A 16,907-nucleotide genomic window follows, 5' to 3' on the forward strand; every position below is an offset into this window, starting at 1 on the left:
AGCAAGTACTGCATAACAAATCACACCCTCACAGAGACTATTAGTAGCTCCAGAGAGATACGTCCCCTTACCAAATAGAAACTGACAAGCATGCATTGATACCTTTGTTCACTCATTCACTTTACAGAAACAAGCAAAAACGCATTGTTGATGACACATGTATTGACAGGGCAATTACACTTACAAACTCACACACACTTTCTACCTTGCGGGCACCGTCATGGATAGATTCATAACACTACACACACTCTTTTATTTTCATTGCACATACCAACAGGAACAGGTTGACAACTACACTATCATGTTCAGATATCAGAAAGTATCACGTACAGATGAATAACTGTGCTCAAGTGTTCACCTATCAGAAAGTGGCATTACAGATCAATAACCAAACTCAACTGCTGTCAGGTAGAGACTGAAGGTGACACTCTCATTCCCAGGGATTAAAAAAACTGACAGGTACATTATGATAGCTAAAATTACATTCATATATTGGAAACTGACACAGACAGATAGGTAAGTACACTCACACTTTTACACAATAGTAGCTGTCCTAGAAAGATTAATAAGTGTTCTCCCATATTTACAATGCAGAAACTGACAGGAACAAATTGATAACTACCCTCATATTCACAGAACATGAACTGTCAGGTTTGAGGCTCTTTTTAAAGTTGGAACAACAGAAGTAGCCTGAATGGGTGTGGTCAAGCTCTCACAGAATGACATTTTTAGTTTTGGCTTTCAGCAAAACTGTTGGCGTCTTGAAGACGGGAAAGCTAGTTTTTTTCCTCTCAGTTACAGTCAGAAGCTGCAGATTCTCTTTCTTCTACTGGAGTCTATATTTTTTTTTACTTGATCTTTTGTCAAGGATGTTTGTGGGATATTACTGTATTGGAACAGTTAATTAGGTAGAGTTACTGTATCCATTATTCTGTTAAATATTCTAATACAGTTAAGTTATTCCAATTCCTTCTTTATTTTGTTATATGTTAACTATCGTGGACAGGACAAAATAGACCTTTTAAAGCCACACTATCATTCTAACTGATAACTACCCTCATATTCACATAACAGAAATGGACTGGTACAGATAGATAACTACACTACCATATGCACACCAGAGAAACATTCAGGACCAGATTAAGCCAATTCAGATATGCACAAAGCAGAAGCTGACAGATACAGATTGATAACCAAACTCTCATATTCACAAACTAGAAACGTCAGGTAAAGTTTGATGACCACATTTACAACACAGAAACTGACATGGTGAGACTATAAAAGCATTCACACAGTCACATAGCAGAGACTGATAGGGATAGACTGTTAATTAAACAGACATATTCACTGAACAGAAAGTGACAGGTACAGATTGATAATGCCAGTCAAACAGTCACATAGCAGAAATGAACATAAAGAGATGGATAGCAAAACCCCCATTTGCATAGCAGAAACTATCAGCGACCAATTAGTAAATACACTCTCACATTCACAGACCAAACTGTTGATTGATAACTACAATTACACATTCTAACAGCTGAGACCTTGAGGATTGACTGATAATTACACAAGCATAATGACTGTGGAAGAACAGACAGGTACAGATTGATGACTAGAGTGCCATCTTCGCACATCACAACTTGTGAAGAACAGTTTGACTAAAATGAGATACCCACAAAGCGGAAGCTGACAGGTACATGTTGATAACTACATTGACATATTCCCAACACAGAAATTGACACAGTAATACTGATAAAAGCACTCCCACATTCATATAGCAGAGACTGATAGTGGGAGACTGATAATTACACAGATGAATTCATTGAGCAGAAAGAAACAGGTACAGATTGATAAAGCCTGTCAAACAGTCTCATAGCAAACACTTATAGGCACTCCAATGGTAACTACCCTTACACATTCTCACATCAGAGACATTCTGGGATTGTGATAATTACACTAACGTAATCACTGTGGAAGAACGGACAGATACAGACTGATTACTACACTCTCACATTCAGATGGCAGAAACTGACAGGGACAGATTGTGAGAGAGTAATAATCATTCACCTCTTGAAAGCTCACATGGGCAGGTCAAAAACTGCACTCCCATTTTACACAGCCACTAAAGAGTGGTAAACTAACCCTTAACCAACCTGAAATTCTGAAGAACACGTCATTCACAGCGTAATCAGGGAATCACAGTGATAAAACAAATAACACAAGAGATTGTCACAATTAAAATTCGTGCAAGTACTGTGTTCAAAATATTCTTAAATAACAGAGTGACCAGTTCAGAGTGAGTACAAATGACTTGTCACCAAATAAAGTTTAGAGAAAATCCACATAGGACAGTTTGTAATGGGGAAAAAATCTGCTAGAAACTGAAATGTACCAAATAATGTCTTCCATTGTAGTGCAAAGTAAGATTTCAGGAACTGAAATATTGGCAGGAGGCTACTGACACCGATTGAGGAGCTGAACAGATAGAGTAAAATTCATGTTGTCAGCAGGAAGCAAAAGGCACTGGTCACAGTACATCCGTTCCCTTTCGTCATTGAGGTAATCAGAATCGAACTGACCATGATACACACACTGGCAGCTATTCTGAGTAATGTATGAGTACTTTGGCTGATACTCATTGGAGCTTTGAAGAAGAATAGGGGAAAAGATAACTGAAGGGAGTTTACAGAGTAGATGATGATCGAATCTCCTTCATCTTCAGAGAGTGTAGAGCAAGAAATACAAGCAAAAGAGAACATTCCTTAACTCCCATTTTCCTCCAACGCGATGCATTTGTCAAGTAGTTCCATCATTTCCAGGAGTAAAACACACTCCCTGTCAGATTGCAGTGCATTTTCTCACTTGACAACAAATGTGATGCCGATTTTAAAATGGAAGAGAAAAGAAAACTATTACCTAAAGATGCAGAATGCCTTACAATTAGAATCTCACATTTTAGAGTGAGCTCGGAATTTGATCCCTTCACAAAATTTCGGTTTATGTTTCCGATGTTATTACAGATCCAGACAGATCCACATTGGATCCCACACTAACCAATCAGAGAGAGGCTACTATGCCTACAAAGTAGCCAATCAGAAGGCCGGCTTACCTCCATCCCTCATTAGCATTGATGACGTCGTCAGTCTATAAAGAGCGAGCTTCGCGCCCACGTTTCCTTATTCCGTGTCTGAGAGTGAGCGGCGCTATGGCTGAGGAAAAGAAGGGTCAAGTTGCCAAGAAGGGCGCGAAGAAAGCGGTGAAGAGGGCGCCAGCGAAGGGCGGCAAGAGGAGGAAGCGGACCAGGAAAGAAAGTTACTCCATCTACATCTACAAAGTGATGAAGCAGGTTCACCCCGACACCGGCATCTCCTCCAAGGCCATGAACATCATGAACTCGTTCGTCAAAGATATTTTCGAGCGCATCGCGGGGGAGGCTTCCCGCCTGGCCCATTACAACAAGCGCAGCACCATCAGCTCCCGGGAGATCCAGACCGCCGTGCGGCTGCTGCTGCCCGGGGAGCTGGCCAAGCACGCTGTGTCGGAGGGTACAAAGGCGGTGACCAAGTACACCAGCTCCAAGTGAAGGACCGCACTGCACTGAAACATACACACATCCACAACCCAAAGGCTCTTTTAAGAGCCACCCACAACTTTCCTGAAACGGCTGGACCATTATGTTTCAGGGTATGTACAATTAATGTCTCTGCGAGATTTGTATGTCGTAAATGTTATATAAAGTAATGGGTGACAGCTGACTCGGTGCGCGCCTTATTTATTATCTGTACTCCCTGCGTGGGGAGAGAGCGATCATGTTCAATACCACTGAATCATTTTTCAGCTGCTTAGATGTATCCGTGTTGCTCTTTGTTTTGCGTTCGGTTCAGGAGTAATAAGTCCCGGTGAGGCACGAACCCTAAGTTTCACCACCGGAATACGAAGTGCCCCGAGTACTAGCCGGATAGCAAAATAAACAGTTTCCCTCGGCAGCAGATATGGCGGAGGAATTGGGAATACGGGATGGCATTTTTGCAAGAGGTAGGGTGGGAAGAGGTGTAATCCAGGTAGCTGTGGGAGTTGGTGGGTTTGTAAGAATAAATCAGTGTCAAGTCGGTCGTCTTTAATGGAGATGGAGAGGTCCAGGAAAGGGAGGGGGGTGTCAGAGATGCTGCAGGTAAAGGCAGATACCTGATTCGGACTCGAAACAACATTAGGAGGGGCTGAACAATGGGACCAATCAGAAACGATCGTCCCACCATTCCTTCCGAAGGTATGAGGCCGCAATGTGGGCGGTGCGCAGCATTTTCCGTGAAAGTGCTTGTGGTATTGTGACCATGTCTGGAAGAGGAGGAAAGGGCGGTGGGAAAGGTCGCGCCAAGGCGAAGTCTCGGTCTTCCCGGGCTGGCCTGCAGTTCCCGGTGGGCCGTGTTCACAGGCTCCTGAGAAAGGGTAACTATGCTGAGCCAGAGCGCCGGTCTATCTGGCTGCGGTGCTGGAGTATCTGACGGCTGAAATCCTGGAGCTGGCCGGCAACGCGGCCCGGGACAACAAGAAGACCCGCATCATCCCCAGGCACCTACAGCTGGCCGTGCGCAACGACGAGGAGCTCAACAAGCTGCTGGGAGGGGTGACCATCGCTCAGGGCGGGGTGCTGCCTAATATCCAGGCCGTGCTGCTGCCCAAGAAAACCGCCGCTGGGGGCGCCGCTATAAAGTGAAGAAACCATTCTGACGACCCAAAGGTTCTTTTAAGAGCCACTCAGTCTTTATGAAAGGAGCTGAACACACTCGTCTGTCGGATTGAATTACTTTCCTTTAACTGATATCGGTTTCAGTCACTGCCTTATTGGATACTGCACTGTCACTGTAAGATCTAATATGAAACCTTTTCCTCATGGCCGGTCACTGCGATAGAAGGAGCGTGATAAGTTTATCAACGACAAGTTCTACCCCGCAATTCTAACAATAGTCCCAGTACATTATTTTTATTGCTCTGTAAATGTCTATCATCTCGTGTCTTTAATTTTCGGCCTATAAATTAAAGGCTCAGTCCCTGTACTCCTCGCTAGCAGGCAGTTTCACGTTATCTTGAACTGCATTTAGTCAGAGCTGAATTAGCCCAGTGTCGCAGTTAAGTTTATAATGAGTGGTCGCTGATCCTCTGTGCTTTTAACTGATACGTTCGTGTGTAGGATTCTTTCCCTGCCCGTAGAGAGGGAGGAAAATGGAGGCCACAGTCATTTTCAGCTCCTTCCAGTTGTTCAAGTTGCTCTTTAATACGGGACCAGTTCGGGAGGTACACGCTCCTATGGGATAGGACCCTGATTTTGATCTCTGGCAAACCGAAGTGCCCTATCTTTGAATTCAACGGATAGATTCATTTAACACCTAAATTTCCGAACACCGAGGGTGTTGTCTGATTGCAGAATGCTCTGAATGAGACTCTGCTGTCGTTGAGATACTTTCAAAATGAACTGAGAAGTAACTAAACACTTGCCTTAATGCAAGAGTCATTCAAACAGCACAGGAACGGACCTTTCTGTCCAACCAGTCCATACCCACTAATGTCAAATTAGACTAGTCCCACTTGCCTGTTCTTGGCCCCTAACTCTCCAAAACTTTCCTAATTGTGTACTTATCCAAACGTCTTTTCAATATTGTGACTATACCCACATGCATCACCTCCTTTGGAAGCTAATTCCATGCTCTTGTCAAAAGTTATTTTAACTTTTTTTTCCCTTTTATCTTAAAAGTATGCTTGGCTTGCAATCCCTTAGCATATGAAAAAGATACCTACTTTATCTGTAGCCCTCATGATTGTCAAAACTCTATCACCCATCAAGATTTTAGGCTCCAGAGAACAAAAGTCCCAGTCCATTCTTATAATGGAAACCCTCCATTCGCAGCAGCATTCTATAAATCTTTTCTGAACTCTTTCCAGTTCCGTAGTATCCTTTCAATAACAGGGTGACCAGAACTTAACATGGTAATCCAGAAGAGGACTCACCAACATCCTATACAACCTCAATATGACCTTCCAGCTCCTGTACTCCAAGGTCTGAGCAAAGAAGGCAAGCGCGCTAGATGTTTTCTTCACCAGTCTACATGTGATGCAAACTTCAAAAATATGCAGCTCACCCATGATCTCTCTGTTCTACAGCTCTACCCAAGGTCCTACTTGTGTTGTATTACCCCTACCCTTGTTTGCTTTGTAAAAATGCAATGCCTCAATAACTCTATCTGCCATTCCTCAGGCCATTGACTCAATTGATCAAGATTTCTTTCTAAGTTTAGATAGGCTTTACTGTCCATAATACTACCAATTTTGGTGACATCTGCAAACTTACTAACCATGCCTACTGTATTCTCATCTGTAACATTTACATATTTTTAAAAAATCGAGTGGACCCAGCACTGATTGGAGTGGAACATCATTGGTAACAGGCATCCACTCTGAAAAGCAACTGTCCATCACCTCTCCATCTCCTGCTGTTAAGCCAATTTTGTTTTCAATTGGCACACTCAACCTGAATTCCATGTACGTTAACCTTACTATTTAGTCTTCAATGCAGGAACTTGTCAAAGTTCAAGTCGGTAACGTTTACTACTGTGCCATCAATCCTCTTGGATACTCCCTCAACAATCTCAATAAACTTTGGGAAATATTGCCTTCTACAAAACCATCCTGACAATTCCTAATCATTCATTGCCCTCTCTCACCACAAATTGTACATTTGAATCCTATCTTTCAGGATCACATCGAACAATATACCCACCAGATTTACAGATTATACAAATATTTCTCCAAGAGGCACCACAATTTCCTCCTTAATTTCCCACAATGTCCTGGGATACACCAGATCAGATCTGAGATTTATCCAACTCTTCTCTAATGTGAACTGTTTTGGAAACCTCAATATTTATTTCCCTGAGTTTGCTTGCTTCCAATAAAAACTGATGCAATAATTTATTTTCTGCCTCTCCCATGATTGAGTGGTGGAGTGGACTCGATGGGCCGAATGGCCTTACTTCCACTCCTATGTCTTATGGTCTTATCTTCTGAAGTTCAAACAGAACTGCAGAGGTTAAACTGGATCTGCATATAACAAAATGGCTGATAAATGAAAAGGCAACTGGCCTTATAATTAAAATGCAAGATGGCTGAAAGGAAATGGATGCCACTAACAGCCTTAAAGTAAAGAAAACAATGATACCTTTGAACAGAACTACTCTAAAGACAGTTACCTTGAGAAGCAACCATCCCAGATCAAAACATGCCTCCAAGACAAACAAGGCAAGCTTCTCAGCTCACTAATGAAAGGGTGACTATACCACTAAATGAATAAATACCAGGTGCAAGATATAGCAAACGAAACTCCATAAGTAGCTACAGGACCAACAATTAGCTATTTCACATTAGACAGTTGTTTCTTAATTAATTTGCATTATTAAGCAATAATTTTAGTTAGAGATTCTACAACATAAATATAGATACATGTAATTAAAACATTTATGTCTACGTGCGAAAGTAAGTATATTTTCAGAAGTACCCTCATTCCCATGTCCAAAATACATTATTCACAGCCATTAATGACAATGTACTAAGGGTAGAAATAGCTATACCTAAACTTAACTAACTGGAACAGAAAGTATTCTTACAAATCTTATAGCAACTAGTTAAAACTAAATGACTTTGGTATGTTTAACACACACAATTAGGACAATGGGAAATATAAGAGGAATAATGAAATTTGATAAAGAAAGCATGAGACGCAATGAAGAGCAGAATTGAAAATGACTCTTTGGATAATGCCAGCCTGAGAGGCCTGAAGGGGTCTAGCAATTAAATTTGGGATGTTAATAAAGAGGTGCATTGAAAGATGACAAAGATTAGTGAGTATTGGGTCTGTTCAATGCCGTAAGCACATGGGATGCCAGAGCCTGCTAAAGGAATGCCTATCATTGATTAGGTATCTTATAGGATTGGGTTTACAAAGTAAGGGGGAGAAACAAAAGTGATAATGTTGTATGTAATTGTTAACAGAAAGTATATAAAAACAGTGCTCTTTATTATAAATTCAGAGCATGTCATGGATCTCCCTTTCAAGGCTGGCCTTTGGGGAGGATGCTTTGGCCCTCTCCCTTCTTTAATTGGGTTTTGCATGAACAAACTTGTGCATCCCTGATTCTGCCTACCTTTGTGAGTTTGCATTTCCTTTCTGGGAAAAGACTCTCCCAACAACCACCTCTGTGGTCTTTAAGGTGCTCTGCTCTCTCTCTCTCTCTCTCTCTCTCTCTCTCTCTCTCTCTCTCTCTCTCTCTCTCACACTCACCACTAACTTGCTTTGAATGAACTTGTGAAATCTTTTGAATTATGCTTAACCTTATCTGCCAAGACTACCTCATATCCCCTTTGCCTTTCGAATCTCCCTCTCAAGAATGCCCCTCCAATTTTCATACTGTTCAAGTGATTCATTTGACCCCAGTTGTCTATATCTACTATATGACTTATTTGTATTCTCAAATAAAACATCGACTTTGCTGCTCCTCCAATACTGTGCCTTTGCAGCTTCACTTTTTTTTTCATCAACCTTACATTTATCTACATTATATTGCGTTTGACTTTCATTTGCCCACTGACTCAACCTCACCACAATCACAACACATCCTCTTTCACAGCTCACCATCCAACCCAGTTTTATGTCATCCGTCAATCTGGAGATATTACATTTAGTTTCCTTATCTTTATCACTGTGAATATATTGTGGAGAGCTGGATTCTAATCCTGATTCTTGCCACGACCCCAAGTCAATGCTTGCCATTGAAAAGATGATCCATTTATTCTCTCTTTTAAAATCCGTCTCAACACCATGTTCTTTATTTTGTTGTAAATAGGATTTTGACAAAGAAAACTTCTGAATGACCCCATCTCCTTATCACATCTACTCCAGCAGATTTGCCAAGCTGAGAACATAGAACGTTATGACACAGGAACAGGCCCTTCAATTCCCTGCTGATTTTGTTTGATCCTGATCTTTTCTTTCCCCAGACACTCTGCATTTATGTACTTTATTATCCCAGTAGGCTGAGTGGCCTATAATTCCCACATAATCACTACCTTGTTTTTCAAACAGATTAGTTACATTAGCTAACCCCCAATCTATGGAAAATATTACAATGACTATGGAATCTTGGATCCATGACCATTCAGTATTTCTGAGACCACTATGTTAAGTACTCTGGGATGCAGATTACCAGTACCTGCTGTTTCCCAGCTTCAATCCTATCCCTTGTCTCAAGACAAGTTTCCAAACAATACTGACTTGTTTCAGTTTTTCTGTCTCTCACTGAACTCTCTTTTAGATTAGATTAGCTTAGATTCCTTATAATGTGGAAACAGGCCCTTCGTCCAACCAGTCCACACCGACCCTCTGAAGAGTAACCCACCCAGACCCATTTCCCCTATGACTAATGCACCTCACGCTAAGGGCAGTTTAGCATAGCCAATTCACCTAACCTGCACATCTTTGGACCATGGGAGTAAACCAGAGCACCCGGAGGAAACCCACGCAGACACGGTCTGTGTTCCCCAACATTCCCGGTGCATCATTTGTGTTATCCTTTGTGAACAGAGATCAGCAGTTATGTATTTGGGTGGATAGCCATTTTTGCTCCCCATTTTTGGTTGTAAGTGACCGATCTTTGTGTTCACCAACGCATGTTTTTTCCATTTCCTCTTTACACAGCTATCAGTACTTAAACAATTAGTTTCTTTTTCACAACACCTGCAAGCTTACTACTGTCCTCATTGTCTCTTTCTTAATCAATGTCTTTATCTTCCCATTTGCTGATTTCTAACCTGTTCCCAGGCTTTAAGTATGTCTGTTTATTTTCTTCCTAATTTATATGCCTGTTCTTGGAATCACATACCATCTTAAAGGGTTCTCTAAGTTTTGTTGAGTTTGCAAAAGTAATACCAAAGTTTTGTAAATTGCAAATCAATTACCTTCCAAACTCAGGGCAACTTCCAGCTGATGTGAGGCATGTTTCTCTCTTAGTCACACACCATAATAACTTGGAAATATATCCCTTTCCTTCGCTGTTACTGGACCAACTCCCTGCCCGTGGACAACAGCTGTCCCAGAATGTGAATCACCACCGCAGGGACAGAGAATAAATGTTAGGTTCAGCCAGTAACGTCCATGACTCAAGAGCGAATATAAAAAAAATCTGGGGTCTCTATTGTGGCATACGTCACAAGGTTTCTGTCTGCAGCATACCTGACATTAATATCTGTCATCCACTATAAAGTATATCGAGCCCAGAGATGTTATTGAATACCTCTGGTCCAGGTCTGACTTTTGCATAGGCCTCCTGAACCAGAATTAGGGACTAATGCGGTGATGCAAGACTCTCTCAAACAATTACATTCTGCTTTCGTAACAATGTTCCACTTATTTCACTTATGTAACTTTCGGGAAGGAGTTAATATTTATGGATGAGGGTCGGCAGGATGCAATACTACAGTTCACATAAGATCAGACGTGATGTTATCAAATGGCGGGCACAGGGGATGGGCCGAGTGACCGCCAGTTTCTCCGCCCCCTGATCAGATTGTGAGAGAGCCGGAGGGAGGAGTTATTAACATGATCCGGGAATGAGCTCCATTGGAGCTTCATAAAGGGACAATGTCCCAGCTTGAAACGTTTTCTGCCCTTTTCCCCCACAGTCCCAGTTCCTTTGGTCAAACTGGGAGAAAAGGGAATTGGGGAAGTCACCAATTGTTTCTGGGAATCATTGGGAAAAGCATCGCGTGCGCGATGCTGCTCTCTTCCCCCCCCCCCAAAAAAAAAAGCTGACATTTCCTGACAAGTGGAGCGTATGTGACAGCGCTGCCTTTGAGGAGCACTTACTCAGTGAGTGCAAGAGGTTTGTTTGAAACAGACCGCAATGGAGAGATCAGCGCCCAGGGAAGGGAGGGAACAGCAGGCTCCTTCCAGCAGCACATCGGGATGGGAGCCTGGGACACAGAGGGGGCTCCGAGACCGGGATTGATTCGGGGTGAGTTCAGGGAGAATCGGGGGCTGTTTGTAAGAGGCCGAGCGGAGCAGGAACTGGTCCCGGAACTTGGAGTGAGCGGGCTGGGGGGAAGAGAGAGGCCTTTCTCGGGCTGTGTGTGGGCCTGCTGAGGGAGGCAGAGCGGGAAGAAGCTGCTGTGGGACATTCTTGTGGTTTTTAATCCCCTAAACGTTGATGGGAATTCTGTTTGGTTGCTGTTTTGCGCTTTTTTTTGCGGATTGTTGGGAAATAAAGGACAGTATATCTAAATATGATAATAGTGCCCGTTGTTTTTCCTTCGACAGTTAGTGTATTGAGAGCTGAATATTGAGCTGTGTAATCATTAGAACTATTCAGATGTTGGTTAGTTTTTGTATCTTAGTAAATTGTTTTAGAATTTCGCAAACAGAAAAAGACTAGGAGGAGCTTAGGGTTAGACTGGAACCAAGTCTTGCTCTGTTCACTTTGCCCTGTTTAAAAACAAAAAAATATCGTGATCATGACCTGAACATTGCATTGATCAGTCGATGTCTTTCTACACAGTTGATGGTGATTTACAGGAGATATTTCTCTTATCTTCCTCCAGGCAAATATTTGATGGACCAAGATAATGTAATATTGCCTTAGTACAAAGACAAGTGTGACCATCTGCTTCTAACAACCAGCAGGTATGTTACTGTTGTCAGATTGGAGAACATCCTTTCCACAATCAGAGTGGATTGAGTCAAATACATTTTAAGCTCAATTTCCAGAAATATGCATTCAATCCAAGAGTCAGACACAACTGGTGATTTTTTTTTTATTTCTCCCAATACTGAATACACAGTGGCGGCATGGTGGCTCAGTGGCTAGCACTCTGCCTCATAGCACTAGGGACCCGGATTCCATCCCACCAGCGGGCAACTGTCTGTATCGAGCTTGCACATTCTCTCCGTGTCTGTGTGGGTTTCCTCTGGGTGCTCCAGTTGCCACCCACAATCCAAGTATGTGCAGGCTAGGTAGACTGGCCATGGGAATGGCAGGGGTATAGGGATAGGGCCAGGGTGGTGGGTCCCATACTGTAGGGAATCTAATCTAATCACAACAGCTCAGTTCCAATAAATGTCATTATGCTTAGCCAATTATCATTTGCAACATCAAATGAGGGGTATACTGTACTCTCCTATGAAATATGCATTCAGGAACTGCAGTCTAGATTAGAATGGTGCTGGAAAAGCACAGCAGTTCAGGCAGCATCTGAGGAGCAGTAAAATCGACATTTCAGGCAAAAGTCCTTCTTCATTTACCTATTTAGGAACTGCATTAGTTCCACATGTAATAAAGGCAATTTTAAAGTTAAAATCAAAGTGAATAAACAGATCGTGCTGTTACATTGTTAGAATAAGGATATACGAAGAAGATATTGAGTGCAGATGCAGAAGGAAACTTTAACATTTTCAGTAACTGAGAAAGTCAAAATTACGTTTTTGATCGAGTTGTCCTGTACAAAGACACAACAATTAAACAATGTTAATTCCAAATGAATCTCTGGGCCAAGGCTTGATGTAGAGAGAGTGCTTATTGCGTGTACACACACCCAAAGTGACCTCCTCCACCCCACCCCCATATGTGTGCTTGCGCGTGCACACACCATTCTATCTCACAGAGCCACAGACTGATTTACACTAGTTGCAAATTCATACACTATCCTGAAATACACATTACATCATCTAACAGTAATGAAGATCCATACACACTACAACTATCTGAAAACGTTACATCAAACTGACTTCTACTCTCAGATGTCAAGTCAGAGATCTCCAGTGCAGAATATGTCTATTCGAATTAACTCTGCACTGATGAAAAACAGTCTATACCAACTTAACAGTTGACTGAAAGGGACTAGAATTGTTGACTCAATGAGTATTCCATTTCCGTAAATATATCATGGCAGCAAAGAAGCTGTCATCCCCATCTGTATCATAACATCATTCTCCATTTCATCATTTTGTAGGATTTTTTTTGAGTACAGGAAGAAAGTTTTTTCGTATTATTATTCTTTTTGTCTTTTGAGATTTGTTTCAAGAAATCTATAAAGAACCCTGCATTCCTCTTGAACCTCCCTTCATTATAGTACAAACAAAATCAAGGAATCAGGATATAATTTTGTCATGGAGTCAATGGAATTGAATTGTTACTATTTAAAGCAGTGCAGAAAGAAAGAAAAAGTGACATGTTTCAATTTCAATGACACTGAAGCACTGAGAAACACAATAACCAAGAATAAGGAGCACATTGATTTCTCATATCGGAGAGTAAATGAATCCCATTCTCACTCTCAGCCTGGTGCTGATGAGTACACACTTTATCCACACTCACATTCTGGTTGAAGGCTGAAGTAATGCAGAAGCAATTCCATACTTTTAATGTATGAAACACTGATTTATAAGGCATTAAACCTACCTCATGAAGTGTGTCAGATCATGACATGCAGAATTGGAATCAGAAGGAGACATACAGAAAATGTCAGTGGGGTATAGATCAATGTCACTCCTTTAAAGTGATACAGGTTGGCAGCACAACAGAAAACTCACTCACACTCAGCCAGTTAATTGTGAAAGGGAAAAAGGAATGAAAATTAGGCTCAGGTATTTCCAAATATGGACACTTATAAATTGACTCACCAAATCATTAACTGCTTCAGTTAGTGTCAGGTGTTACATCTTAGTGTCCAGCAGCAACAGATAAACACTACTGCATACACAAAATGTAAAGAAAAACAGTCTGAATGCAATAAAATTCAGATTCTTGGCCAAGATAAATATTGAACGAACATTAATCCCTCAATCACAAAAGGTTAGTGAAGATTGATCGAGATTATCCGACACTCAGACCAAACAAACACAACTGAACGTGGAAAGAGAATGAGATGCACATACTGTACCTGACACTGTTGCATACAGAACAAAACTGGCACTGTAGTTATCAAAGCTGAAAATATGTTGCTGGAAAAGCGCAGCAGGTCAGGCAGCATCCAAGGAACAGGAGAATCGATGTTTCAGGCATAAGCCCTTCTTCAGGAATGAGGAAAGTGTGTCCAGCAGGCTAAGATAAAAGGTAGGGAGGAGAGACTTGGGGGAGGGGCGTTCGAAATGCAAAAGGTGGAAGGAGGTCAAGGTGAGGGTGATAGGCCGGAGTGGGGTGAGGGCGGAGAGGTCAGGAAGAAGATTGCAGGTTAGGAAGCGGTGCGGAGTTCGAGGGATTTGACTGAGACAAGGTGGGGGGAGGGGAAATGAGAAAACTGGAGAAGTCAGAGTTCATCCCTTGTGTTCCTTAATCAAAAATACCACTCTGCCTTCTCTTTTACCTGCCCTTCTATCCTTCCTATGAAGATCTATGTCCCCTCATGAGGGGCCTCTTGGTTCGAGATCGGTCAAAGGAATCGACAAATGCGGTCTATTCAAAAAATGCGGTTCATTAGTTTATTGAATTAAGGTGCCTTGACGCAACATAGAGTTTGAAGCTTCTGTGTTCCGTGATGAAGTTGCGCAATTATATTTGAAAATTACACATTAATTAAGGCTGCACTATTTCTTAAAAAACATAATTACAAGAAAGACTAATCACATATAATAAGGTGACATGATTTACAGCAAGTTAATCCAATGATATTTTCTTTAAGGATATCTAATTCATGTGAATTGTCATGCCATGTATTAGTTCAAGGTTAGTTCAAATGGTCAATTAATGTGTCAGTATTCATCTTATGAAAACTCTATTATCCTCTTATCTTTGAACTGCAAGTTAATTCTGCAAATCAGCAGTTTGGTTTATAGGCCATTTTGTAGTATTCTTTTAAATCGAGAAACCATTTTGTTGAAATAAAAATCTACATATTTTGTTGCCTAAATTCCAATTTTAGATCCTCATTCCCCCCTCTGGTCATTTTATGACCACACCATGAAGGCATAGATCAAATCAAATCAATTCAATTCAATAGCAGCAAAAGACTGCCATACTCCCTCTTCTCCGAAGGGGAACTAAGGTCAGGCAATGGTGTTTCTCGTCTTCATTTAAGTGGAGAAGGAGCATTTTCTGGGTAGAGCCAATATTGTCAAGAGAAGTTAATATTTTAGCAATAATACACTTAACTATAGCAATACCAATAAAAAGACCAATTAAAACAATAGGACCATACAAAGACCATACAACTAATTAATCAGTTGTACCATGAGCCAAACCCCAGTCTTCCCATCCCGCACTTTCGTTCATTTGGTTGATAAAAGTGTGAATATTATCAATATGTCTAGTAATGTTTTCGAAAAGATCAGTAACCCTCATAATGCATTTTCCTTTAATTATAATGCAAACTCCACCTTCCTTCGCAAAAACATAATCGGTTTTGTTGGGCAAATAGGCGTAATTCTGAAAGCATGCCCTTAATTTCTATTAAGGTTGCAGTTGTCTCATTCCCAAAATTGTGAGTCCATCAATGAGATAATTATGGTTTTGATGACTAATAATTCTTAATGACTCTCCTAATGAAAGAACACTAAGAGCTGCATATGTCAATGAGTGTGTTTTACTTCTTGATATGGTCTTTGGATTCTTCCATTCTGTGCAAAAGTCAGGAGAAACTGAATATTTAAAAGGGGAATTATGATTTCATTGCCATGTAATTGGACATGGAACAGGAGTTGGAAATAGTGTTCCTACAGCTACGACACGAGGACTGCATACTCTATTCAGGACAAGGTAGTTAGCTGCCTTATTATAACTGAAAAAGAAATCCAGGTTTAGCATAGGCAATAGAAGGACCTTCTCCGTGAGATGCAGGCCTATATTTGTGACTTCCTGGGGTACGTGGATAATCCATGATTACATAATTCGGCTCTGGGTGCTGAAGGTGAAAATCATCCAGCGCCAATGAAGTGAGTTTCTTGATAAGAAACATCGTCAACATCCCAAAATGGTTCTTCCCCTCCAATACTTGGTGCCGTTAGGGGTATCATAATGAAGGTGTGTGTTGTTACCCTCTCCATGTAGACTTTGAATTCCAGTGACAATATGGATACATTTTCGTTAAGGCATAGAAATGAGATGCAAGGTCCTTCAGAAAAGTAGTGACGACTAATACATTTAATCATCGCACAAAAAAAAATTTAGGCAGTCTAACATAACTAACACAACATTCTGGGCGGCACGGTGGCACAGTGGTTAGAACTGCTGCCTCACAGTGCCAGAGACCCGGGTTCAATTTCTGCCTCAGGTAACTGACTGTGTGGAGTTTGCACATTCTCGCTATGTCTGCATGGGTTTCCTCTGGGTGCTCCAGTTTCCTCCCACATTCCAAAAATGTGCAGGTTAGGTAAATTGGCCATGCTAAATTGCCTGTAGTGTTAGGTAAAGGGGTAAATGTAGGGGAATGAGTCTGGGTAGATTGCACTTCAGTGGGTCAGTGTGGATTTGTTGGGCCGAAGGGCCTGTTTCCACACTGTAAGTAATCTAAAAATCTAAAATAAGCGCACCCCCATTCCTTACCCTTGCAGTAATTTGGATAGGATATTGCGGATTTATTCGAGGAAGTCCATAAACAAGTAGCAGGTGGGGATAGGTAATAACTAAAAAAGATATTACCTCATGTAAATACTTTAGTACTATTCCATACCCCCATGTTAGGATTTGGAAGGATAAAAAGGGGTCAGGGAGTCTCTTACTGAAGTAAGGACATAACAAATTACTTCATCCTTTCCAAAAATTTTATTATGGGTTTCTAGAAACATTCCTCCTCCACCCCCCCCCCCCCTTCTCTTTTACTACATGATCTATCTGAAAGGACATCAGGCTTATCAGGGATGCCCATAGTACAAATGT

At 41.4% G+C, this 16,907-nt stretch overlaps 1 protein-coding gene, 1 long non-coding RNA gene and 1 pseudogene across 2 annotated transcripts in view; 2 read left to right on the forward strand and 1 right to left on the reverse strand.

The window, feature by feature from the left end:
• Nucleotides 1–16,907, reverse strand: part of LOC140470807 (uncharacterized) — a 42,736-nt gene that overhangs the window by 15,888 nt on the left and 9,941 nt on the right. The gene's annotated exons all lie outside the window — the stretch shown is intronic.
• LOC140470689 (histone H2B 1/2-like) overlaps nucleotides 1–16,907 on the forward strand; it is a 42,957-nt gene that overhangs the window by 8,074 nt on the left and 17,976 nt on the right. Inside the window, exon 3 of the mRNA XM_072566712.1 lies at nucleotides 3,021–3,684. Within this exon, the coding sequence (XP_072422813.1) occupies nucleotides 3,131–3,583 (453 nt within the window). The 5' untranslated portion in view covers nucleotides 3,021–3,130 and the 3' untranslated portion in view covers nucleotides 3,584–3,684. The remainder of the gene's footprint in view (nucleotides 1–3,020; nucleotides 3,685–16,907) is intronic.
• LOC140470597 (histone H2A-like) lies at nucleotides 4,332–4,714 on the forward strand (annotated as a pseudogene).

The sequence above is a fragment of the Chiloscyllium punctatum genome, chromosome 52 (genome assembly GCF_047496795.1).
Source record: "Chiloscyllium punctatum isolate Juve2018m chromosome 52, sChiPun1.3, whole genome shotgun sequence".
Taxonomy (NCBI): Eukaryota; Metazoa; Chordata; class Chondrichthyes; order Orectolobiformes; family Hemiscylliidae; genus Chiloscyllium; species Chiloscyllium punctatum.